The sequence below is a fragment of the Melanotaenia boesemani genome, chromosome 1, assembly GCF_017639745.1.
Source record: "Melanotaenia boesemani isolate fMelBoe1 chromosome 1, fMelBoe1.pri, whole genome shotgun sequence".
In the NCBI taxonomy this organism is placed as follows: Eukaryota; Metazoa; Chordata; class Actinopteri; order Atheriniformes; family Melanotaeniidae; genus Melanotaenia; species Melanotaenia boesemani.
The window spans coordinates 2,735,352-2,761,681 of record NC_055682.1 but is presented as its reverse complement, the minus strand read 5'-3'; the positions used below and the strand labels follow the sequence as shown (position 1 = coordinate 2,761,681).

Genomic DNA, 26,330 nt, shown 5'->3' with positions numbered 1-26,330 from the left:
ATTTAGTTGGTTAATACTATATATATATATATGTATATATATATTACATATAATAGATTTAAGCTGGTGATATTCTAAAAATGTTTTGCTACTGATTCCATATTGTGAAGTGAGAATATTAAATGATAAGAAGTTTCCATTTTCTATTATATGTTCTAACTGTTTTATTCCTTCATTTTTCCATTGAGTAAAATTAATCAGCTTTTTGTTTTGCAGGATGTCAGGGTTGTTCCAGAGGGGTGTAAACTTACATGGAAAAAGTGAGGATTTGGTTATTTTTAGAAAATCCCACCAAGCCACTAAAGAGGAACTGATATTGATGCTTTTAAAACAGTTATGTGTTTTGATGGATGAGCTGATGAATGGCAGGTCAGAGATAAACACATCCTCACACAATGCTTGCTCTACATCTAACCATGGTTCATCCAGACTGCTAGGTTTAAGCCATTTGGAGATATACTGCAGCTTGTTAGCTAAGAAAACATGATTAAAGTTGGGTAGCTCCAATCCGCCTCTATCTTTAGTCTGTTGTAAAGTTTTTAGACTGATACGTGATGGCTTATTTTTCCATAAAAATTTAGATATATGGGAGTCCAGTGACTTAAACCAGCTGGAGGATGGTTTAGTGGGTATCATTGAAAAGAGGTAGTTTACTTTAGATAGAACCATCATTTTAACTGTGGCAACCCTCCCCATGAGTGATATGGGTAAGCGCCTCCACCGTGAGAGATCATCCTCTATTGCTTTAAGTAGCTGGACATAATTTAGCTTTGTTAGTTCTGATAACCTGGGGGAAATGTTTATGCCTAGATATCTAATGTTTCCAGACTGTATTGTAGTATTGGGTGTGTTTTGTAGGTCACAGTTGATGGGCATAATAATAGTCTTAGACCAGTTAATAGAGTAGTCAGATATTGATGAGAATGTGTTAATAAGTGTGATTGTCTGGGGGAGAGATGTCGGTGAGTTCTGGAGGAAAAGTAATACGTCATCAGCATAAAAACTTATCTTGTGTTCTATATTTTTGGCATGGATTCCTTTAATCTCTTTATTTTGTCTTATGGCAGCAGCTAGGGGTTCAATAAAAATAGCAAAGAGTGATGGAGAAAGCGGGTAGCCCTGTCTGGTTCCTCTCTGCAAACAGAAGCTTGGAGAGGTTTGATCATTGGTCTTCACACATGCATTTGGGTTGTTATATAATATTTTTATCCAATCTATGAAAGATGACCCAAACCCAAATTTTATTTGACGTTGCAAATACAAATTTTCAGTTCACTCGGTCAAACGCTTTTTCTGCATCTAAAGAAATGAGTGTAGATTTCAGATTATGTAGAGTAGAATAATCTATGATGTTAATTAATCTACGCATGTTAGTAGAGGAATGTCTATCGCTAATAAAGATAGACAATAGAGCTTTGCTGATTATTTTATGATCTACATTTATTAATGAAATTGGGTGGTAACTGGATGGAAGTGTGGGGTCTTTTCCTGGTTTTAGAATAGGAATGGTGAGCTGAAGAGAAGAAGGTGTATTCTCTTAGTGTGGGATGGTGAGAGCGCCAAGCATCACAGAGACCAAAATCCTTCATGTTTAACAGTTTCTGAGGATTTCCAGACTTGGTGACTTCCTGTGGTTCTGTGTTTGTCCAGTATAATGTTAAAATCACCTCCTATAATTAATGTGTTATCTGAGTGACCATAGAGGGAGGTGAAGAGGGAGTGGAAGAAGGAGGGATCATCTACATTTAGACCAGATATATTTGCAATAGACAACTTAACATTTTGAATAGATATTTAGTACACCACTTTCTTTGCCGACAGTTTCTGGTTATGTGGCCTTTGATACCGCATTTGTAGCATACAACGTCTGCATGTCCACTATTTGCTGTCTCCGACATGTGTCTAGCGCTCCCATGTGCTCCTGCAGCCATTACATTGTCCTCGACCACTCTTGCACACAAATTTTCGACATCCTTGTAACTTCGAAGCTTTGTCTTGAATTCTACAAGTCATCTTAACATCACTGAGTCACATGAATTGCAAATGGTTTAAAAGTCTCTGGCAGTCCTTTCAGAATCATTGCAATCAAAAGGCCGTCACTTAGCGCCTCACCTCCGTTTCTCCGTGCAGTGATAGCGGTTTCAGCTCTATTAATGTATTCTGTGACCGTCTCAGTGGGTGACTTTAGTAAAGATGTCAACTCTGTGTACAGACTTATTATTCTAGGTTTACCTTGTCCAGCATAATATCCTAACAAATGCAGGTTTTAGCAGTTTTACAGCAATAATTTGTTTACAGTTTTTATTCTTCAAGTGAAGTCATTTTCTCAAAACTGTGATTAAATGCATAAAATTTTTTAGCACATTAATTGTTTTGTAATTAATGAATCGCAATTAACGTGTTAAAGTCCCACCCCTACAAACAACTGGATGTTGGTTTTGATGCATAGAAATTTATTTTGAAAGAGTTGAAGAGAACTTTCCTTTTTATTTGCCTCCTTTGAGCAGCGGATGTATTGAATACTGATGAAAATGACAAATGTTGTCTCAGATAAAGGTGATATCAGGTAATAATTGCGACAGGTCCAGCCTCCATCTTTCCGGTGTTGCGTTGTGGAGGGAGGGATGCAGGTCTGTGGTTCATGTCAACGCCATGTTTTCATGACTTTTATTGTGAGGATAAAACAGACCTCTCCGTTTGATTTGGATTTGGATATAAAAAGCTACTAGCTGGGAATCTTGTGGTTTTCATACCTCGTGAAACTTGCTTGGAAAAGACACAGGATTCCTGAACATTATTGAGTCAGAACGAAGACTATTTATTCCCATGAAATTATTTTAAAACAATGAGGGATCTGGTCTATGTTGGGTCGGCTAATTCTGCAGAACAGATTCAGGTCTCTGTTGATTTCTGAGGTCTTTTTTACATGCCTTGATTTGTTTGGAAGTTCATCCCAAATGTCCATGATGGGGACAGATTAAACGCTGCAGTCTCTCCCTGCAGGAACTCTGCTGCATTGTTCTCTGGCTGGTGAAAGTCAGACAGAGATGATGCTGATGCATGATTACTGTTCTCCAGCACGCTTTACATGAGAGGTTGTTTTCCCTCGTACCAGCTTAACCTTTCCCCCACTCGAACCAGACTGAACCTCCTCTCAGTTTGTTGGATTGGATGGTTATTACCTCCCAGCGGGGTTACAGTCATCCATAGCAGAATCAGGATGTTAATGTATTTTAAAGTGAATTTGTAATTTGACTCTCAGAAAACACACGACTTATTGATTAGCCTGATGCTGACTGGAATCAGGGGAAGTGGATGGGTCAACACCAGGTTTGGTTCATTTCCTGTTTCTGGAGCTGCAGCGAACATCTGTCAGTTTTTAAATGGAACACTTTCCTCTCAACAACTTTACAGCATCCACAGAAAGGACAATGTCACATTTTTACAGTTAAAAGCAAAAAAATGATGATTAATCTGAACAAAAACACTCCTGTTGCATCAGCAAGGATCCATTAAAAGCAGTTCAGTAATAGTTGGGCCACAATGAGTCTTTTATCTATAAAAACCAGTTTTAGGTGAAAATGGAAGGATTTTAGGGGTTAAACTCGTTCTCAGTTGCACGGGTTGTATATTTTCTTCAGTAACACGTTTACTTCTCAGAGGTGTGGTGAACATGGATTGTGGTGAAACATGAAGATTTTTCCCTCTGGTTTCTGTTTTCAGGACTGATGGCTCCAGAGTGACATGCCATGGCTTTAATGATCCCTCCGGTGAAACTCAAATGGCTGGAGCACCTGAACAGCTCATGGATCACAGAGGACAGCGAGTCCATCGCCACACGGGAGGGGGTGTCGGTGCTGTACTCTAAGCTGCTGGCCAACAAAGAGGTGGTGCTGCTCCCCCAGCAGGTGCTGTGTCTGAAGGGCCCCCAGCTGCCCGACTTCGAGCGCGAGTCCCTCTCCAGCGATGAGCAGGAGCACTATCTGGACGCGCTGCTCAGCAGCCAGCTGGCCTTGGCCAAGATGGTCTGCTCCGACTCTCCGTTCGCGGCTGCCCTGCGGAAGCGTGTCCTGGTGCTCCAGCGCATCTTCTACGCCCTCTCCAACAAGTACCACGACAAGGGGAAGGTGAAGCAGCAGCAGCACTCTCCAGAGAACAACTCGGGCTCGGCTGACCTCCATTCTGTCAGCGAGCGTCCGCGCTCCAGCACCGACGCCCTCATCGAGATGGGTGTTCGCACCGGCCTCAGCCTTCTGTTTGCTCTGCTACGCCAGAGCTGGATGATGCCCCCTCCGCCCAGTCCCGGTGGAGGTCCTGGGGGCAGCATAAATTTATGTAATGATGTCATCCACACGGCCATCGACGTGGTGAACTCCCTGCCGCCCCTCTCTCTGGCCAACGAGAGCAAGATCCCGCCGATGGGTCTGGACTGCCTGGCCCAGGTCACCACCTTCCTGAAGGGCGTGACCATGCCGAACTCAGGGGCAGATATTTTAGGGCGTCGGCTGGCCTCGGAGTTGCTTTTGGGGCTGGCTTCTCAGAGGGGCTCCCTGCGCTACCTGCTGGAGTGGATCGAGATGGCCCTGGCTGCATCAGCTGTGGTCAGCACCATGGAGCAGAACAAGGTGCTGCAGAGCCAAGAGGGTCTCATCGGCTATGATTGTTTCATGAACATCCTCATGCAGATGAGGCGCTCTTTGGTGAGTAACAGTAACGTGGAGGAATGAAGCATAAAAGTCTGATTAACGCTGGCGTGTCCATAGCAACATCTTTATTTTCAGTTAAATTTCTGTCCACTCGGCAGACTTCAGACTATTAACCAGTTTTTTAAATTGTGTTGATGAACCAGTAAAACCAGTTGAGATCAGAATTAAACGACATAATTTTCCCATGTAATGGGGCTGGGTAACGTCACTAATTTCCTGAATCGATTCGATTCACAGCAGCCTGTTTTGATTTGATTTTAATTAAATCCAATTTTATATTGATTCATTTACAGCTAATTATGTAACATCGCTTGTTTTTCGTTAATATTAAAGACGTTCTCAGAAAACTGTTTCTAAAAAACACAGAGCATCAAAATCAGTTATCTGGGAGTAATCAGATTACTGTAATAATCTGATCTGACACATCTCCATGCATTTCTGAAATACCAGAACAATGGTGTTTTGTGCGAGCTGTGCGTGTTTCCATGACGATGTGATGCTATCGGCGTAACACCGGAGCAGGAGAAGTCCTCCATCTGCTCCTCATTGGAGCAACACGCTTCCATCACCTGCTGAGAGAATCTAGAAAACTCATATTTTTGTCTGATTTTCAGCTAGTTGACGTGTTTTCTGATGTGTGTGGGCGTAGGTGTGTGTGTGCTCACTGCCGTGGACACACAGAGCAGCTATGACATGTCGTCATGTAAATCAGACAAATAGCATCAGACTGTTTTTTTAAAAGGACGAAGTGTAAACCGGTTCTAGAGGAAATGGGACTTTAAACAACCAAATCGGATTTATTTTAAAATACATACGTGTGTGGTGACATCAGTGTGGCGGCGGCCGCGATCTTGGCGTTAGCTGCTAATGTGAGCGGTAATATGCTACAAACCACTTCACAGGTGAATGTAATTCACACTAGTGAATGAAAATATCTGAATGTGACGTCGTCACGGCAAGAGAAGCTGATTGGACGGAGAAGACACAGGAAACCAGTTGTGTGTATGTATGCTAAGATCTCGCCGAGCTTCAGTAAGTCATGCAAGAGTAGGGTCGCGTTTCCGGAAAAGAGGACAAATAAAAATGTTGGTCTCCAAGTTTTATGAATCGATATTGGAATTATTTTCATTTGAATCGATTTAAATTGTAATACCATATATATTATGGCATGGTTGGTGCAGGAAGAAAGGGTAAAAATGTCTGATTCTAAGGAAATTGATTTGCTGGACAATGATTTCCTATTGGTGGAAAAATCAACCAATCACAACAATATATGACAATATAATGCATCTGGTTGCTGAGGAAGAGGAGGAAGCTGTAGGATGTTTGTAAATGAGAATTGGTTCTCAAACATCTTAACTGGAAAAGTAAAAGTAAAAAAAAAGTGCTGCCTCCTGGTGGACAGGAGGACTAACACACCCTGGAAATGTCCAACCTGTGACGTCCCTTGTCTTCTAAGGCAGGAACTGGTTCCTGAAGTGGAACAAATCAGCATCTTCTGCTGAAAACTGATTGTTTTGTAAATAGTTGTACAAAAACTTTACACCGAAAAACAGACATCCATTCACAGTATTTAGATGTAAACAGTTGTTTACAGGTTTGTTAGCTAAATTTGTACATTTTAAAATCAATTGTTTATACTTGCTTTATAGGTTATAAATGTGGTTTGTTTAACATGTTTGTTTCCTCTCAAATTTTAGTGTGATTTTATGTCCAGTGTGTTAATACAGGATGTTAAAATGAAGAAATAACTGTAAAATCACACACGTGAGGTTGAGCTGAAAGAATGAAACCAAACAAGGCAGGTGAGCTGCTTTAAAGGTGAAATATAAAAGGTAAAAACAAAAGCAGTCAAAAACGGCCAATTGTACTCCAGACCCCAGAGGGTTGCCTCAGAAGTTGCAAAGTTTGTTCCTCGAGGCCGCTATCCTGCAGGTTTTTGTCTTTTCCCTTTCTGAAAAAACAGAATAACAAGTCGGTTTAAAGCTGAACTAAACAGGTCTTAAAAACATCAGCGCTGTCATGATGTTGAAGAAGTTATGTAATGTTGGTTTCTCTCCGATTTAATAGTTCATGCTAAATCTGCTGTTCTGAAGTGTTTCCTTCACTCTGTAATTGGTTTGAAATGACGTGTGTGTGTGTGTGTGTGTGTTTGATGCATCAGGGCTCCTCAGCAGATCGTAGCCAGTGGCGAGAACCCACGCGGACCTCCGACGGCCTGTGCTCCCTATACGAGGCAGCGCTCTGTCTGTTTGAGGAGGTAAGAAGCTGAAGCAGCGTTTTACCCTCAGGACACTGAAACCAATAGAAAGCCTCACCCTTTTCTCCTCCAGGTGTGTCGGATGGCTTCGGACTACTCTCGCACCTGCGTGAGTCCGGACAGCATTCAGACCGGCGAGGCGCCGGTGGTGTCGGAAACCTGCGAGGTTTACGTGTGGGGCAGCAACAGCAGCCACCAGCTGGTGGAGGGAACCCAGGAGAAGATCCTGCAGCCCAAACTGGCCACCAGCTTCGCCGACGCACAGACGGTTCGTTGAAACATGAGATGCATTTTTTCATAAGTTTCACATGCTAGCGACTAGCTGGGTGTCTTCTTCCCAAGTGGTGGAAGCTGCGTTGCTTCTCATGGAAAACAGTACAGCTGAAACTCAAAAAATCAGAATATTGAGCAAAACTTAATTTATTTCAGTAATTCAACTTAAAAAGGGGAAACTAATATATAAACGCATTACATGCAGAGTGAGATATTTCACACATTTATTTGTTATAATTTTAGTGATTATGGCTACAGTTCATGAAAAGCCAAAAATGGTTTGAGCCCCTTCTGCATGGATACCTGCCTCCATGCGGCGTGGATGTTACCAGCCTGTGGTCCTGCTTCACTAGCGGCCTTCAGCTCTTCTGCATTGCTCCGTCTCATGTGTCTTGTCTTCCTCTTCTATGGGGTTCAGGTCAGCAGAGTCTGCTGGTCAGTCCAGCCCAGTAATCCTTGGTGACTGAACCGGGTTCTGGTTCTTGTGGCAGTGTGGGCAGGTGCCAAGTCCTGCTGGAAGATAAAGGCAGCGTCTCCGCAAAGCTTTTCTGCTGAAGGAAGCATCAAAAGTATAGCAAATAAATGCTTTTCTAATATCTCACTTTGCATGTAATGAGTCTAGATAATGTATTAGTTTCCCCTTTTAGGTTGAATTACTGAAAAAAAAGTTTTGGGCAATATTGAGATTTTTAAGATTAATCTGTGGTACCTTTAGTCTCTTCTGTTGATAAGTAACGTGGCCCTAACAGGTGCAAAACTAAAGGGATGGCAGCCGAGGCCCAAGCATGGGCCTCATGGGTAAAAACCAGCTAATGGATATATTTCATGAACTGATTGTTCTGCATACTTTGGTCCCTCGGTGGATCGGGAATTCAGCCTGATATCTGATCCGTGAATCAGGTCAGTATCAGATATTGGATCAGTCCCAACTCTAGGGGAAACGTGCTTCCGAAGCAGCTAAATTCAGATTTTAGAAGCTGCATGTGGAGACGGGAGCTTGTGTCCTTTAAGCTGAAGAAGCATCCTTTTATTTATTATGTTTATTTTCCTTTACTGCTGTCATGAGAGACAGCAAACCCCACTGTGAAGATAACCCTAATGAAGCGTGTAATTCCTGCTTGGAGAGCTTTCAGTCACTATCAGGATGGCCAGCGGGGGCAGATGTGCACTTTTGCTGATTTGTTTTTTTTTCTGCATAATGTTCTGAGAAAAGAGGAAAGTCCCGTCTAACCGAGAATGATTCTCATTTAATTATGTAATTTCTTTAAAGATATTTTTTAAAAAGTGTTGTCATGCTGCAGCTCTGATTAACACAGAGACAGCTGTGTGTCGTGATGCTGAGTCAGCTTCCCGGTCAGGAGCTCCTAAAACTGGAAAAACAGACTTCGTTTCTTCGTTTCTCAGCTTCTCTGCATTGTCTCTGCAGATTGAGGCGGGTCAGTACTGCACGTTCGTCATCTCCTCAGACGGGTCGGTCCGGGCCTGCGGGAAGGGCAGCTACGGCCGCTTGGGCCTCGGCGACTCCAACAACCAGTCCACGCTCAAGAAGCTGACCTTTGAACCCCACCGAGCCATCAAGAAGGTGTCATCATCCAAAGGCTCAGACGGCCACACGCTGGCCTTCACCACCGAGGGAGAGGTGTTCAGCTGGGGGGACGGCGACTACGGCAAACTGGGTCACGGGAACAGCTCCACGCAGAAATACCCCAAACTCATCCAGGGGCCGCTGCAGGGGAAGGTGGGCTTCCAGCTCCCAGCGCTGTCCAGCTATGTTTCTTCTACAGAGAGGAAAGCTCTGCAGATGCCTGTGTTTCTAACGCGGGTGTGTGTTTCCTGCCAGGTGGTGGTTTGCGTGTCTGCTGGCTACAGACACAGTGCTGCAGTCAGCGAGGACGGAGAGCTCTACACCTGGGGGGAAGGAGATTTTGGACGATTAGGTAGGAATTCTCACAGTTCCTTCTCCACTCCTTTCCTCATTCCCGATTAAACATGTAAATAAGATTAAATATGAAGATTGAAACTAAACTACTGGGACAGTTAGTCATCAATCCACGAGTCACCTTCAGTATGTAAGAAGTTTCATTCTTTTCTAATCAGTATATCAATTAATGGTTTTTTTTTCTTATTTATTTTTAATTTATTTTAGTATTTTCATTTATTTTACTTTATTATATAATTTATATATTATAATTGAATTTAATGATTTTTTGGTTTACTTATTTCATTATCATTATTATTGTTGTTTAATATGTATTTAAATAATTTAAATTTATTAATTTAAATAAAGTTAAGAATATGAAGTTAATCTTTTTTTTTATATTTAATATTTTTTATTTTAAGTTTTGGTTTTACTTGTATATTTAGTTTAATTCCCTTTATGATTATTAATGTATTATTTCCAGTTTATTTAATTTGACTTCACTATATATATATATATATATATATATATATATTATAACTGATAGTCAGGGATTTAAAATACGTTTTATATATATATATATATATATATATATATATATATATATATATATATATATATATAAATATAAATCTAGTTTCTGAGTGAATTCTTTTATTCTTCATCTCAGTTTGAACCTTCTCAAGAGAAGTTTTCCATCATTTCTTTAAATAGTCTTCAGGAATAATTCTCCAGGATGTTTGAATTACTTTCCAGGAATAGTTCTCCAGGATCTTTTAAGGACTTTTGTAGGAATATTTCCAAAGCTTTTCTTTGGATTTGTTTCTGCCTTTTGTTCTGTTCTCTGTCCAGATGATCCCACACTGCTTCAGTAATGTTGAGGTCCAGTCAAACCCCTTTACCTCATCTCAGCACCTACCTCACCTCACCACCTACCTCACCTCATCTACCTCGCCTCACCTCACCTACCTCACTTCACCACCTACCTCACCTCATCTACCTCACCTCACCTACCTCACTTCACCACCTACCTCACCTCACCATCTACCTCGCTTCACCATCTACCTCACCTCGCCTGCCTCGCCTGCCTTTGCCTCACCACCTACCTCACCTCACTTACCTCACCACCTACCTCACCTACCTCACCCACCTCACCTCACCATCTGCCTCACCTGCCTCAGCTCACCTTGTCTCTTTGCTAATGTTTCCTGATAAAAATGTCTAATTTCTGTTCCATGGATGAAGAGCCTGACCTCTGTCTTTGTTTGTGATTACAGGTCATGGTGACAGCAACAGCCGCAACATTCCCACCCTGGTCAAAGACATCAGTAATGTTGGAGAGGTGTCATGCGGAAGCTCCCACACCATTGCTCTGTCCAAGGATGGACGCACGGTTTGGTCCTTCGGAGGAGGGGACAACGGTGGGTAAACTCTCCAGTCTGACCCACTTTGTTTTATTCAATTCAATATTTGTTTATTTCATTTAGTTTTCTGTGTAAATAAACTGTCGGTTTGCAGGAAAACTGGGTCACGGTGATACTAATCGAGTCTACAAGCCCAAAGTGGTGGAAGCCCTGCAGGGGATGTTCATCAGGAAGGTGTGCGCTGGAAGCCAGTCGTCTCTGGCCCTAACCTCCACCGGACAGGTTGGACATCATTCCTGAGCGTTTGTAGTTGCATGCCTTTTAATGCCCGCTGGGACTCTGTGATTAGCTTATGTAACTCGCTTCTCCCTGCCTTCGTTCAGGTGTACGCCTGGGGATGCGGGGCCTGCCTGGGCTGTGGTTCCTCTGAGGCCACGGCGCTCAGACCCAAACTGATCGAGGAACTGGCTACCACCAGAGTGGTGGACATCTCTATTGGGGATAGCCACTGCCTGGCCCTGTCGCACGGTAATGAATCCATCAGTCCCAGTTTGAACGTCATTCTGCTGACTCAGCCAGATTTTGTTTGCTGAGGACGGTTCCAGGAATCATGATGCAACTGCAAACACACTAACCATTTGTTCAGGCTAATGCTTAACTTTCTGAGACTGGAAACAACTTTTCTTTTATTATTACTGACTATTACTTTAACCTCAGTATTTGAAGTGACTTTCTTTTATTCAGATAATGAAGTATACGCATGGGGGAACAACTCAATGGGCCAGTGTGGCCAGGGCAACTCCACAGGACCCATCACCAAACCAAAGAAGGTGGTTGGCCTGGACGGAGTGGCTATTCAGCAGATCTCAGCAGGAACTTCCCACAGCCTGGCCTGGACGGCTCTGCCCAGAGACAGGTGAGCCCCAGCGGCCTCGGGGCGCTGATGGCAGGGCAGGTAACCTGCTCCATGAACGGGTTGTGTAACTCCAGTCAGAGGGCAGAAAGTTTGTCTAAAATGTGCTGCAGTTCACTTAGACAAACATAATCCCCTTTTAAACGTATGCTAAATGTCCATGAGTTTTTCCTTTGAATCAAAAAAGAAAACAGAAGAAAATGTGTTTTTCATTTTTTTGTTTCCTAAACAAACATAAAAAATTGGAAAACTTTTCTGTTTTCTGATTTGTGCTCAGAATAAAGGTGGAAAAAACTGATTAAAAACAACTTGATTAGATCAGATTTGTTTCACCTGGAACAAGTCACATGACCTGGAGGTTATCTAAGCTTCGTGTACGCTCTGATGCTTCCAGGAATGTCCCAATTCTAGATCTTCTTGGTGTGATTATTATGAGAGAAATAATAAGCTGCTGGGGAGGAAGGGACATGGGTTTGTGTCAGATCAGTGAAATCAATAAACTTAAACAAGGCTTGACTCAAAGCTACACTGAAAATTATACAAGAAAAGCAAAAAAAAAGTTCATTAACGACATAAAAAAGTTCAATTGTCCCAGCATTTTTAGCAGGTGAGAGGCAGGAACACCTTGACAGGCCGCCAGTCCATCGCAGGGCCAGATAGGGTCTGGGAGAATTTAGAGTGACCAGGAAACCGGAGAACCCACGCATACAAGGGTAGAACATGCACACAGAAAGTCCACCGCCCCCCTAGGTTCGAACCTCGCCCCAGCCGAGGCTCGAACCAGCAACCTTCTTGCTGTGAGGCCGTGCAGCCCCCCCACACGGTCTTGGCGTTAATAAGCTGCTAAGAATTTACGGTTGAATTTTTTACTTCAGTGGTTTTCAAACCTTTTCTGCAGGGTCTGTTTTTCCACAGTAAAAACAGTTTATCGGATTTTTAAACTTTATTTTGGTTTCATTTTATGTTTAAAGGTAAAAACAAGCTTACTAAAAACATGTGGACATGTTTTGTTTTAGCTGCTAGTGCCTCTGACTGAAAGATGAAGAGTTGGTGTCTTGGTCTCTCTTATAAATATTTATGATTGTGGTTCTGCAGGCAGGTGGTGGCCTGGCATCGGCCTTACTGCGTGGACCTTGAAGAAAGCACCTTCTCTCACCTGCGCTCCTTTCTGGAGCGTTACTGTGACGGCATCAACAGCGAGGTTCCTCCTTTGCCCTTCCCCTCATCCAAGTAAGTAGTCGGACAGCGAGACCTCAGCTACACACATTTCTGTCAGACTCCCGATGTGGAATTGGCTATTTTATGTTTGCAGGGAGCACCACAACTTTCTCAAGCTGTGCCTTCGACTGTTGTCCAATCACCTGGCTCTGGCTCTGGCGGGGGGCGTGGCCACCAGCATTTTGGGTGGGCAGGCCAGGCCCCTGAGGAACCTGCTGTTCAGGCTGATGGATTCGTCTGTGCCGGATGAGATTCAGGAGGTATGAGATCAGTTTTATCTTTATTCAGCTGAAGAAACTTCTGGAACATCTGCGCATAGATGTGACCAAGACAGTAAATGAAGCTTCGTCTGAGGCCAGAGTCTCGGGGTGAGACAGTAATATGGAGCTGAGTCATGTCAGTATGAATATGAGAGTGAGATCATGTAGATGCTGAACAGTTTCCTCAGTCTGTTAGTGTAGAAGACGAGAAGACAGTCATTTGTTTGTCAGTGATATTGTTACCATGACAGGTGAGGCAGTGACTTCCTGTGTGTGTGTGTGTGTTTTGTTTCCTTTAGGCAGTGATTGAGACTCTGTCTGTGGGGGCGACCATGCTGCTGCCTCCACTGAGGGAGAGGATGGAGCTGCTTCACTCCCTGCTGCCTCAGGGCCCCGACAGATGGGAGAGTCTCTCCAAAGGACAGGTACCCAGCACGGCCTCCACATGGAGAACAGTCTGTAGAGAAAAACAAAATATAGTCTGTTTTCTCTTCTACATCTTCAGTCAGGGCCGCAGTTATTCCCTTTATTTTACTTTTAATTTTAGTCATTATTTATTTATTTATTGGTCAAGTTTTTTTAATTTACGTATTTATTTATTCATATTTGGGCCTTTTTATTTTATTTTTTGTTTGTTTGACCTGTCTTTGTTTGATTATGCGCTTTCTCTTGATTCGTCTTGAAAAGTTCAGGGTTTGACCAAGAACCTCAGAAACTGACTCCATGTTGGACCTCCAGTTCAGATCCAGTAAACAGAAGCTTTAGATCACGTGTCAAACTCAAGGCCCGCGGGCCACATCCAGCCCGTGAATATATTATTTTTGACCGGCATGATCATATCTAATCACTATTAGAGCTGGCACGCACCCCCATAATACTACGAGTCCCACAATGCACTGCCACCATGTTGGCGCGTCAATCACTCGTCATGAGCGCGTACCTCGCTTCTTCTCCAGCAGCCTGACTGAGCTGCTCACCTTAGTCAACAATGCCTCTCCCCAAAAATGGCTGAAGGAAAAGTGAAAACAGAGAAAATGTTTGTGGCTGTGCAGCTGTTTGTCTTCCGTGTGGAGACGGTGAGGCTGGAATGAAAGAATAAAACGTAACAAACATCTGGACACAAAGGCTTCAAACAGTAGAGGAGTTATTAACCCTTTCGGCACCAGAGTTTTGAAAGTTTTTAAGGCACATATATATTTATTTATACACACACACACACACACACATTATATATATATATATATATATATATATATATATATATATATATATGTTACATGTTTAATTTGTTTCCTGTTTCTCTCTGTGTGAATACCTCAGAGGATGCAGCTGGACATCATCCTGACCAGCCTCCAGGACCACACACATGTAGCCTCTCTCCTGGGTTACAGCTCTCCCGCTGACGGCCCTGAGGTTCTTTCCTCCGGTCCAACCTTCACAGCGTCCCCCGACCCCACCTACAGCACCACGGGTGGCCACCCTGACACCCACCTGGCTGAGATCCTCATGAAGACGCTGCTCAGAAATCTGGGTTTCTATACAGTGAGTGCAAGGGTTGTATTGATTTCAGTAACGGATCATTTGTTCAGATCAATTTTATGCAGGGAGGAAGTCATCAGGATGGCGGCAGACTTGGTCTACTTATTTTGTTCCTCTTCTCAGAGCGCAGAATGAGTCATCTTGTAATCCTTCGTCTTCACCTGCTGCCTTTTTTCCTGGCAGAGCAGCAGCTTCTTCCTGCTTCTCTGAAGGAGGCATATTATTGAATATAACACACACACTAACTTCAAGTATGTCTGATTATTCAGGCCTGTATGAAGACTTGTTGTTAGACAGCAAGCCTTTTGCGTTTGAGTCGTCTCGTCTGAATTTTTCCTCTTGGCTCTGGTCAACAAAAATCACTTCAAGCTCAGAAACAAAAACCAACAAATCTGGGAGAAAAGTTTAAAGTCTTCAGATCATAAAAACTAGAAAAAAACTGAGAAAAACCCAGTTTTTTCCCCAGATTATTATTATGTAGAAAGACTGGACTGAAAAGGTCCATAAATCAAGACCACTTTAAAAGAGTCAAGTAATCCTAGGAATGGGTAAGATAAGATAAGCTTTATTCATCCCCCAAAAGTGGAAATTTCTTTGCCACCACACATCTTATACATAGACAATGACAGCATGAATTAAACCTTTAAATATGTAAATATACTAAAAACATAATTTAAAGAAAAAAAAAACTTCAGGTGGTCATTAAAAAATGTGACAGCTACAGGAACAAAAGGCCTTCTGAAGCGTTCAGTAGAACACTGAGGCACAACAAGACAGTCACTAAAAGAGCTTTTGAGATGATTAAAAACAGCATGTAGAGGATGGTTTTCAAGGAATAAAATTGTTTTCAATTTGGACCCAGTTCTTTTTGCCAGGGTGCGGTCCAGAGAGTCAGGGGTGATGCCAATAACAGCCCTAGCTTTTACAATCAACTTTTTAATCCTGTTTCTGTCATCTACACAAATACTGCTTCCCCAACACAACAAAGCATAAAAAATAACACTGGCTAAAATCCCCTGATAAAACACAGAAAGAAGGTTTCTGCTTACATTAAAAGATCTGAGTTTTTTCAGAAAGAAGAGTCTTGTCTGAGCCTTTTTGAAGACCACCTCTGTGTTCTTTTTAAAATTTAATTTATTGTCCAGATCAACAGCAAGGTATGTGTAGGATTACACCACCTCTATTTCATGACCCTTCATAAAAGTTAATAAAGGCTCCTCTTTTTCCTCCTAAAATCAATTATGGGCTCTTTTGTTTTCTCTACATTCAGTTTTAAAAAGTTTGCATCGTCCCAGCTGACAAATACTTCCACCTCTCTTTTGTAGGCACGGTCCTCGGGTCAGCAGACCTATAAGTGCAGTATCATCTGAGTACTTTTGCAGTACACAGGATGGCTGAATGAAAGTAGTTCTAGGAATGAGTAAAGTAATCCTAGGAATAAGTAAAGTAATCCTAGGAATGATTAAAATAGTTCTAGGAAAGGTGTAAAGTAATCCAAGGGATGAGTAAAGTAGTCAAAGGAATGAGTAACATAGTTATAGGAATGAGAAAAGTAACCTAGGAATGAGTAAAGTAATTCCAGGAATGAGTAAATTAATTCCAGGAATGAGTAAAGTAATCCCAGGAATGAGTAAATAATTCCAGGAATGAGTAAAGTAATTCCAGAAACGAGTAAAGTAATTCCAGAAACGAGTAAAGTAATTCCAGGAATGAATAAAGTAATTCCAGAAACGAGTAAAGTAATTCCAAAAACGAGTAAAGTAATTCCAGGAATGAGTAAAGCAATTCCAGAAACGAGTAAAGTAATTCCAGAAACGAGTAAAGTAATTCCAGGAATGAATAAAGTAATTCCAGAAACGAGTAAAGTAATTCCAAAAACGAGTAAAGTAATTCCAGGAATGAATAAAGTAATTCCAGAAACGAGTAAAGTAATTCCAGAAACGAGTAAAGTAATTCCAGAAACGACTAAAGTAATTCCAAAAACGAGTAAAGTAATTCCAAAAACGAGTAAAGTAATTCCAGAAACGAGTAAAGTAATTCCAGGAATGAGTAAAGTAATTCCAGGAACGAGTAAAGTAATCCCAGGAATGAGTAAAGTAATTCCAGGAATGAGTAAAGTAATCCCAGGAATGAGTAAAATAATTCCAGAAACGAGTAAAGTAATTCCAGGAATGAGTAAAGCAATTCCAAAAATGAGTAAAGCAATTCCAGAAACGAGTAAAGTAATTCCAGGAATGAGTAAAGTAATTCCAAAAACGAGTAAAGTAATTCCAGAAACGAATTCCAGGAATAAGTAAAGTAATTCCAGGAATGAGTAAAGTAATTCCAAAAACAAGTAAAGTAATTCCAGGAATGAGTAAAGTAATTCCAGGAATGAGTAAAGTAATTCCAGGAATGAGTAAAGTAATCCCAGAAACGAGTAAAGTAATCCTAGTAATGAGTAAAGTAATCCTAGTAATGAGTAAAGTAATTCCAGGAATGAGTAAAGTAATCCCAGGAATGAGTAAAGTAATTCCAGGAACGAGTAAAGTAATCCCAGGAATGAGTAAAATAATTCCAGAAACGAGTAAAGTAATTCCAGGAATGAGTAAAGCAATTCCAAAAATGAGTAAAGCAATTCCAGAAACGAGTAAAGTAATTCCAGGAATGAGTAAAGTAATTCCAAAAACGAGTAAAGTAATTCCAGAAACGAATTCCAGGAATAAGTAAAGTAATTCCAGGAATGAGTAAAGTAATTCCAGGAATGAGTAAAGTAATTCCAGGAATGAGTAAAATAATTCCAGGAACGAGTAAAGTAATTCCAGAAATGAGTAAAGTAATTCCAGGAATGAGTAAAGTAATTTCAGAAACGAGTAAAGTTATTCCAGGAATGAGTAAAGTAATTCCAGAAACGAGTAAAGTAATTCCAGGAACGAGTAAAGTTATTCCAGGAATGAGTAAAGTTATTCCAGGAACGAGTAAAGTAATTCCAGGAACGAGTAAAGTAATTCCAGGAACGAGTAAAGTAATTCCAGAAACGAGTAAAGTAATTCCAGGAATGAGTAAAGTAATTCCAGAAACGAGTAAAGTAATTCCAGGAATGAGTAAAGTAATTCCAGAAACGAGTAAAGTAATTCCAGGAATGAGTAAAGTAATGTCTGATGAATGCCAAAGTAGAAATTTGAACCTGAGTAGTTTTGCAGGTGCTATTAAAGGTTTATTCGTAGAAGCTGAACTGATCTCAGATCTATAAATAATGTCGGGTCATTTGTTGAGAAGGGTTACAGAAGTGGTGAGGAATGTAATATTTCATGGATCCTTCTGAATTCTTTAGCCTGGTATTGACTGTGTTTGGTTTGCCTTTTGATGTGCAGGATCAGGCTTTTGGAGAGCTGGAGAAGAACAGCGATAAGATCCAGCAGGGCACGTCGTCATCCGACAGCAGCCAGCCGGCTCACCTCCACCAGCTGCTGTGCTCGCTGCAGAAGCAGCTGCTCGCGTACTGCCACATCAACGCCGTCACCGAGGTGCACACCCCCCGCTTCATCTGAGCTCTCCAGCTTTTATCACCAGGGAATGGCGTTTACACATTTGGGAATATACAAGTCTTTTTTGTTTACCTTTTGAGATCTAAAGGGACTTTTTAACAGAATGTCCCAACCAACAGTTCGGGTCAGCAGCAGTTTCACAACACCATGCTAAGTTTACTCCGCAAGATACATAAATCCATGGAGTTTCACTAGTTTAGTTGATTTTTACCTAATTTTATTTCTTTAGGGTGGAAACAGATCAAGAAAAGTGTCAGTTGTTGACCTGAACGTACGTTCAGCACACGCAGCGGTGGATAGCTAGGCTGTCTCTTCTATCATCACCAGTGTCTCAGCAGCGGTGGTGTGTATCTCTGTGGGGTAAATGTGATGGATATTTTACCCTTTAGCTGATCTACGGAGGTTTTCCCGGCATTTCTATCCCGTCCAGGAGGTTTACAATCCAGCCACTAAATGTAGTTTTATTCAGAGACTCAATCTGGAAAATCCACAATGATCCATGATAACAGCATTATTTACCACATTTCACCATAAAAACATCACCATCACTACTATGTTGCTAAGAGACGACCACGCTTCTCAGCCTTCAGAATCCGTTGGAATTACATGGATAGCGATAGTTAGGATTTACAGTAATGTTGGTTATGTCACTGGGAACAGTATCAGACTTAAAGCCTTATTTTACTGGTTACCAGTTCATTTCAGGAAATTTTGGTTTTAACCTTCAGAGCTTCAGTTTACAGGCTCTTCTATGTGAAAGGGGCTGTAGAAATAAATATTAACTTCTTCCTGTATGTTTTCAATCCAGTGTCAAACTGATGTTTTAACGAGACATGAGTTTTTATTGAAACATAACCCGATGTGTGTTTATGTTGCAGAACTCGAGCAGCGTGGCGCTGCTTCACAAACACCTGCAGCTGCTGCTTCCTCACGCCACCGACATCTTCTCCCGCTCTGCTGCTCTGATCAAGGAAAGCTCCTGGAACGGGAGCATTCGAGAGAAGCTGCAAGGTGAACGGGATCAGTAATGTTTCTCTTGTCATCTACTACAAGACCATCGTCTTTGTCTTTGTGTTTTTTAAATGAGATTTGACCCTAGAACTGCAACGTTGACGTGTTTGTTCTGTTTCTGTACCTCCTGCAGATGTGATCTACGTGTCTGCAGCAGGCAGCATGCTGTGCCAGATAATCAACGCGCTGCTGCTGCTTCCTGTGTCGGTGGCGAGGCCTCTGCTGAGCCACCTGCTGGACCTGCTGCCCCCTCTGGACCGCCTCAACAGGCTGCTGCCGGCCGCCTCCCCTCTGGAGGACCAGGAGTTGCAGTGGCCTCTGCACGGTGAGCATGAAAACAACACGGAAATTTGTCAGGAGATACAAACAGAACATTCTTTTTAAAATTATCTTCCAGGTCTGGATAAATATGGAAACAAGGAAAGAGTATGGAAAGACATTTGTGTTTCCATTTTCTTAAGATGAACACGCAGAGGGATTTTTACTCGAATCAGACTCCAATTTCGGCTGTGTTACAGCTACTGTCATGAATCGAGACCTTTTTTGTGTAAAAGAACGACATAATCAACATCTAATCGTTTGAGTGATCCTAAATTATTTCACACACAAGAAATTTTCTCTTAGCGCCCCCTGGTGGACACATGGCTCTATAATGTCACTGGCAAAAATACCAGAATTTCCTGCATCTGCCTGCGATGGGAAAACAGTTGAATCTGGTAGGAAAATGTAAAAATGGCGTTGGAGTTTTAATGGCTAATGCTTTCAGCACTGGCATCCATAACAACTGGCTTTGTTCATCTTTAAGTTTTTGCATAGATTACGTATAAAAGGTGGAAATTGGATGCCCATGTCTTCGTTTAAAGACACGGTAACCTTTTCCTTCTCCTAACCTCCACTGCCACTAAAACATCCGTTAGTACTGTTGTGTTTCTTTAAAATCAAACGTGTGTGCTGAGAAGAGTCGATGTTTTCTAACTGTGCAGGAATGTCAGACTTTGCCGAGCCTGCCTCAGGAATGTCGCTGCCACCGTTGGCGTTGTCCTGGGTGTGGCTCGTGGACCTGGAGAGGACCGTGGCTCTGCTGGTGGGCCGTTGCCTCGGTGGGATGCTGCAGGGAGCTCCGACCTCGCTGGAGGAACAAGATACCGCTTACTGGCTCAAAACGCCCCTCTTCAGCAACGGGCTGGAGATGGACATCCCTCAGCTAGGTGCAGAGAGGACACAGTTGGTCCCGTTACTGTTAATAAAACTCCTTTTTTTTCTACTTCACATTGACCACTTGTTGTTTCCTGCGTGACCCCTGCAGACTGCTGCATCAGCTCGTTACTGGAGGCGGCGCTGTCCGGGAATGAAGAGCAGAAACCCTTTGACTGCACTCTGCGGTCTGACCTCAGCGTCTTGGTGGATTTGGCCCTGGGTTCCTCTAAAGAACCAGCCAACAGCCTCTGGATCAACATGCAGGACTACGCTATCAGCAAAGGTCTGCTTGTGGACTGGGAGGAGAGTAGAGTCCAGTCTGAGCTACGCTCTGACCACTCTGTGATTCCTGTTGCAGACTGGGACAACGCGTCCCTCAGTAACGAGTCCCTGTTAGACACCGTGTCCAGGTTTGTGTTGGCGGCCTTGCTGAAGCACACGGGGCTGCTGGGCCAAGCCTGCGGAGAGGGAAGGTGAAGTTCCAGATATTTGATATGAATGATTCTCACACTTCCATCTAGGGGTGGGCGATATCGCCCAAAAATGATATCACAATATTTTTCTAAAATATGTCAATAACGATATCGTAGACGATATCGATGTCTGTGGCCACAAAAGAAGTCACAGCCTCTGTAAAATCCTTCCGTTGTGTATGGCGCGTTTTCTGACCCCTCTAGCGACTCTATTTCAAATACGTGCCTGGTGACAAATCTAGCGTCCTTTTCTAATGTTGTTGGAGACTGACGTGAAAGCTCATATAGTTTACTTGTCTGAGGAGTGGATGCTGATTCAGGCACACCCGAGCCACATTACACCCGATCCACTTCACACCCGAGTCACGTCACACCCGATCCACATCACACCCGAGTCACATCACACCCGAGTCACATCACACCCGATCCACTTCACACCCGATCCACGTCACACCCGATCCACTTCACACCCGAGTCACGTCACACCCGATCCACATTACACCCGATCCACTTCACACCCGAGTCACGTCACACCCCATCCACATCACACCCGATCCACATCACACCCGAGTCACGTCACACCCGATCCACTTCACACCCGAGTCACGTCGCACCCAATCCACGTCGCACCCGAGTCACGTCACACCCGATCCACATTACACCCGAGTCAAGCCGCACCCGATCCACATCACACCCGATCCACGTCGCACCCGAGTCACGTCACACCCGATCCACATTACACCCGATCCACTTCACACCCGATCCACGTCACACCCGATCCACATCACACCCGAGTCACATCACACCCGATCCACTTCACACCCGATCCACTTCACACCCGATCCACGTCACACCCGATCCACTTCACACCCGAGTCACGTTACACCCGATCCACATCACACCCGATCCACTTCACACCCGAGTCACGTCACACCCCATCCACATCACACCCGATCCACATCACACCTGAGTCACGTCACACCCGATCCACTTCACACCCGAGTCACGTCGCACCCAATCCACGTCGCACCCGAGTCACGTCACACCCGATCCACATTACACCCGAGTCACATCACACCCGATCCACTTCACACCCGATCCACTTCACACCCGATCCACTTTACACCCGATCCACGTCACACCCGATCCACTTCACACCCGAGTCACGTCGCACCCGATCCACTTCACACCCAAGTCACGTCACACGCGATCCACATCACACCCGATCCACTTCACACCCGATCCACTTCACACCCGATCCACGTCACACCCGATCCACTTCACACCCGAGTCACGTCGCACCCGATCCACGTCGCACCCGAGTCACTTCACACCCGATCCACGTCACACCCGAGTCACGTCACACCCGATCCACTTCACACCCGAGTCACGTCACACCCGATCCACATCACACCCGAGTCACGCCGCACCCGATCGACTTCACACCCGATCCACTTCACACCCGAGTCACGTCACACCCGATCCACGTCACACCCGAGTCACGTCATACCCGATCCACTTCACACCCGAGTCACGTCACACCCGATCCACATCACACCCGAGTCAAGCCGCACCCGATCCACATCACACCCGATCCACGTCGCACCCGAGTCACGTCACACCCGATCCACTTCACACCCGATCCACTTCACACCCGAGTCACGTCACACCCGAATCACGTCACACCCGATCCACGTCACACCCGATCCACTTCACACTTGATCCACGTCACACCCGATCCACGTCACACCAGATCCACGTCACACCCGATCCACTTCACACCCGAGTCACGTTTTTCTTTTTCTTTTTTAAAAAAAAGGGGCTTGAAATGATTGAGATGAATACAGAAAATAATAATTTTAAACTTTTTAAAATTGGACAAAAATAAACTTCATATTTTAATTAATTTAGATCCAGTGGTTGCAGGTCCGATAAATATTCCCCACATTCCCAAATCAGCTTGAGCTGGATTTTTCTAATAAACAGACCCAGTAAAGCCGTGTTGTTTACAGTGGGTCTGGTCCCAGTTTAATGTGATCATGGCAAAGTTACAGTTAGTGGAGCCAGTCTGATAAGTTAACTTTATTTTAGTACAAAAGTAGTAACAAGCTAATGTTTATGTTTACACTGCGTGGCTCTAAGGTCGTTGCTAACGTGGATGCTAACATTAGCTTCACATTACAGCGACTCTCTGGGTGTATTTTAAGGTGGATGAAGGTGGATGTGGTGGATCCAGCCACAGACGTTGCAGACCTGGTCAATATAAGTTTTTTTTAAGTTTTTAATACCCAAACGTCTGAGCGGTGCTGAAGCAGCAGCTGCTCGTCAGTGTTTTTATTCCGTGTGTGTGCATTGTGGATGCGTTTGTGTGAAGTTGCGTCTGGAGAAATGACAGCAGACAACACAGCCAGTTTATAGGAGATTGCGCCCGATGCTGCTAAGTTGGCAGCATTGGGCGCAATGGCGGCTGGTCTACTTCCGGTATTTGTCCGGATTCACCATCATAAGCAGCACTCTTTTCCAGAAGTGTGTCTTCTTTAGGAACATGAAGCTGAAATCAACATTCTACATGTTGTACAGCCGCACTCTGCTTTGCTCTGCTGTGTTTCCTTGTTAACTTCTTCAGCTGAGCTCCACAGGGCGACACTGCTGTGTTAAACGACGTCTTCAGGCTGCAAATGTGTGGTCATGTGATATCACAATATTACATTTTCTAGAGTATCAAAAATTCCACTGGTATTACTGCGAACTGTATGATATTGCAAACCCCTACTTCCATCCTGAATTACTCCTCACGTGGATGCTTGTCTCCTATTAGGTACCAGCCCTCCAAGAACCTGGCAGAAGTCTACCGCAGCGTCTATAAAGTCCGGAACCGCCTACTGGCCTGTAAGAACATGGATTTCATCCAGACCAGGTCTTCCTCACGCGAGCGGAGGGTGAGTTAACAAAACTTACAGGAGGAATTCCCTCCTGTAAACCTCCTCCGTCAGCTGGGAGTTTGATGTAGAAGCAGGAAAGTACAGAAGCGAACAGCCAGATGAGGATAATCTGAACATTTCGTATTGTGAGGATGTTGTGATGCAGGTGAAGGGAGGAGCTCAGTTGGTCTAAAACGATCAGGTGAAATCAAGGTGACACCGGAAGTATCAAATCTGCTCTGGTCAGGAGACGATGAAGAAAAGTTTCCTCCTGAACTGTTAAAAATTTTATTTCTGTCTGTGAACACGGCTCGGTGCACCACATAGAGAACACACAGCGGCTTTGTCTGCCATGTTGGGGGAACCAAACATTTCCCCCTAGTAAATTATATTAAAAACTTTTTTTCTGCTTGGTTGTTTGTTTTTCTCTTTTTAACCCTTTAAAACTGCAGTAGAAATGGTCCACTTCTGCCTACACTGTTATTTTTGTGCACAGTTCTTGGAGAATCCTCACGTGTTTCATATTTCTAAGATCTGTACAACTTAAGCTAAAAGGTTATAAAAGTCGGTAAATTTTTCTTTTAAGGGATGATGATCTCATTTCTACACACAGTGATTCTAAAGCATTTTATATCACGAGCTGTATCACAAACTAATGCTCCTAACAGCTGTTGCCTCTTCCCTCAACCAATGGTAAAGTGCCTTCACAACACGTGGTTCAGTGGAGGAAGCCGCCTGCAGGCCAGTGTTTGGAAAGAGTTAGCAAGAGTGAAAGCGGATCAATGTCTGTGGGAAGGAGGTTTAAATGCATAGCCATGAAAACCCAAGCGGTAGTGGCGAGTCACCCCCTCACCTGAACCGAGCTCGTACCCAAAAAACGTTGGCATTCGGCAGCGGTGTGGAAGTAATTTGGATTTAAGCCAGATGATGACAAGCAGTGTGAGTTGCATAGTAAAGTGTGTTTTCCCCTAGTTGCATCACTGCAAGGCAACACCACAAATCTCTACAATCACGAACAAAGCAAGAAACAAAGACAGACGTCAATGACCCGACTGAGCCTTATACAATGCATTTATATACATGTATATATATGTGTGTGTGTGTATGAGTTATATTTATATGTGTAATGTAGAAAAGTGACGTTAAGTGCAGTTCAGGTTTTTGCATCTTTTCTCCTGCTATAGTAGGACATTTGATTTTTCAAATGAGGAAAGCCTGTAGAAAATGTTTTCAATTGAAATTACTCTGGAAAAAAATGCATTTAGAGCCATAAAATTAATGCAACAGATCTGAACAGACTTTTTTTAATGTTGTTTTATAGCCAAGTACTAATAAGCTCTGTTAGTTCCAGGTACAATGTTTGCAATCAGGTCATTATAAAAAGGCTTTTAATAAACATTGAACCAGTCCAGACCTCAACTTGTTACAGGTTTTTTTTTTTTTTTTTTTTTTTAATTGCAAACAACATGTAGTGAAAAAATTGTGCCAGAGAATCGTGATCTCAGTTCTGAGCAAAGCAACTGCAGCCCTGGCTGTGATGAATCTGATTTACAAGTTTATCACTTGAAGATGTCTGTGGATAAACGTGTCAACTACTCATGTCGGGAAAAATAAAAATAATTATTTTTATTTGGCTCTTTCTCGGTTTATCTCGGTCAGATTTCAGACAACCAGGACTCTCTGGACATGGACCCTCAGGAGCATTCGTTCACTCGTACCATCGACGAGGAGGCGGAGCTAGAAGAGAGAGCCGACCGCGAGAGAGAGGAGGGCCACCAGGAGCAAGACGAGGAAGAGGAGGACAGGGAGCATGAAGTAATGACGGCTGGAAGTGAGTACACCTGCTGGGGCTTGTATGTGCATGCTTCAGGTGGGGACATGTAGCCTGCTGACTGACTGCTGACTGTTTGTTAAAGGGAGTTTCAGAGGATAATTTGGCTAAATTTAGTTTTATTTTTGGCGTTCTGCTTTGAGATTTGATTTTGAAGCTTGCTTTTCAGTGAGGCTGCACAACATATTGGAAATGATTATTTATCACAGTTTAACAAAACATTTTAATGTGAAATGGGTCCTGCTCAGGTGAGTTACTGAAGGCTGCGTTACTCCAGGAACAGGCTGGGTTTTTGTGCAGGTTTGGGCTCAATTCAGTCATAAAGATTTTGTGGTTGTAAATGAATGTTTGCAAATAATTTCAGTTTGTCTTTGTAAACCAGTGTTTCAAGTTTTCAAATGACTTGAAAAGAATTTAAATGATTGTTAAAAATATTGCATTTTAAAAAAAAGGTCTTTAGTAACAATTCGTTCATGGATTTAAAGCTAAAAAACTGCAAGAAAAGCTCTGATGTGGATTTTTGACCCCTTCTTTACGTCTCTGATTGGATGGTGAAAAATCTGTCGGTCCTATTTACAAGTTCATCATAAGATTGTGATAATTTCTAAAATTATTAACACCCCCCCCAAGGCTGTGAACCAGGGTGAAAAACTGCTCGGAGTCGGGTCATTCTGGTATAAATCCAGCTACATACCATCATGAAGGATCGTACATCCTGAAATCATTTGTGAACATTCATTAAAATGTTTCTGACTGAACGGAGCCCATGTGCATGTTCTACAGCTAACCAACATTCACAGCTCCAGAAGCCCCGAGTTTATCACCACATGCTGAACACGTCATCATCACAATGTTTCCAGAACATCCTGCAGCTCTGCTCTTTAGGTGATCTGGAGTGTGCTGACCTCTAACCCTGCAT

General features: G+C 43.1%; 1 protein-coding gene across 1 annotated transcript in view; it reads left to right on the top strand.

The window, feature by feature from the left end:
* The window catches only part of herc1 (HECT and RLD domain containing E3 ubiquitin protein ligase family member 1), an 83,783-nt gene that overhangs the window by 2,838 nt on the left and 54,615 nt on the right, over nt 1-26,330 (top strand). The window contains 21 exon segments of the mRNA XM_041987663.1: nt 3,724-4,700; nt 6,871-6,966; nt 7,040-7,234; nt 8,666-8,977; nt 9,080-9,176; nt 10,435-10,578; nt 10,676-10,803; nt 10,905-11,049; nt 11,266-11,437; nt 12,530-12,664; nt 12,747-12,912; nt 13,212-13,337; nt 14,233-14,454; nt 17,805-17,957; nt 18,857-18,989; nt 19,123-19,314; nt 19,973-20,197; nt 20,296-20,469; nt 20,545-20,659; nt 23,478-23,598; nt 25,240-25,411. Coding sequence (XP_041843597.1) covers nt 3,750-4,700; nt 6,871-6,966; nt 7,040-7,234; nt 8,666-8,977; nt 9,080-9,176; nt 10,435-10,578; nt 10,676-10,803; nt 10,905-11,049; nt 11,266-11,437; nt 12,530-12,664; nt 12,747-12,912; nt 13,212-13,337; nt 14,233-14,454; nt 17,805-17,957; nt 18,857-18,989; nt 19,123-19,314; nt 19,973-20,197; nt 20,296-20,469; nt 20,545-20,659; nt 23,478-23,598; nt 25,240-25,411 — 4,174 coding nt within the window. The 5' untranslated portion in view covers nt 3,724-3,749.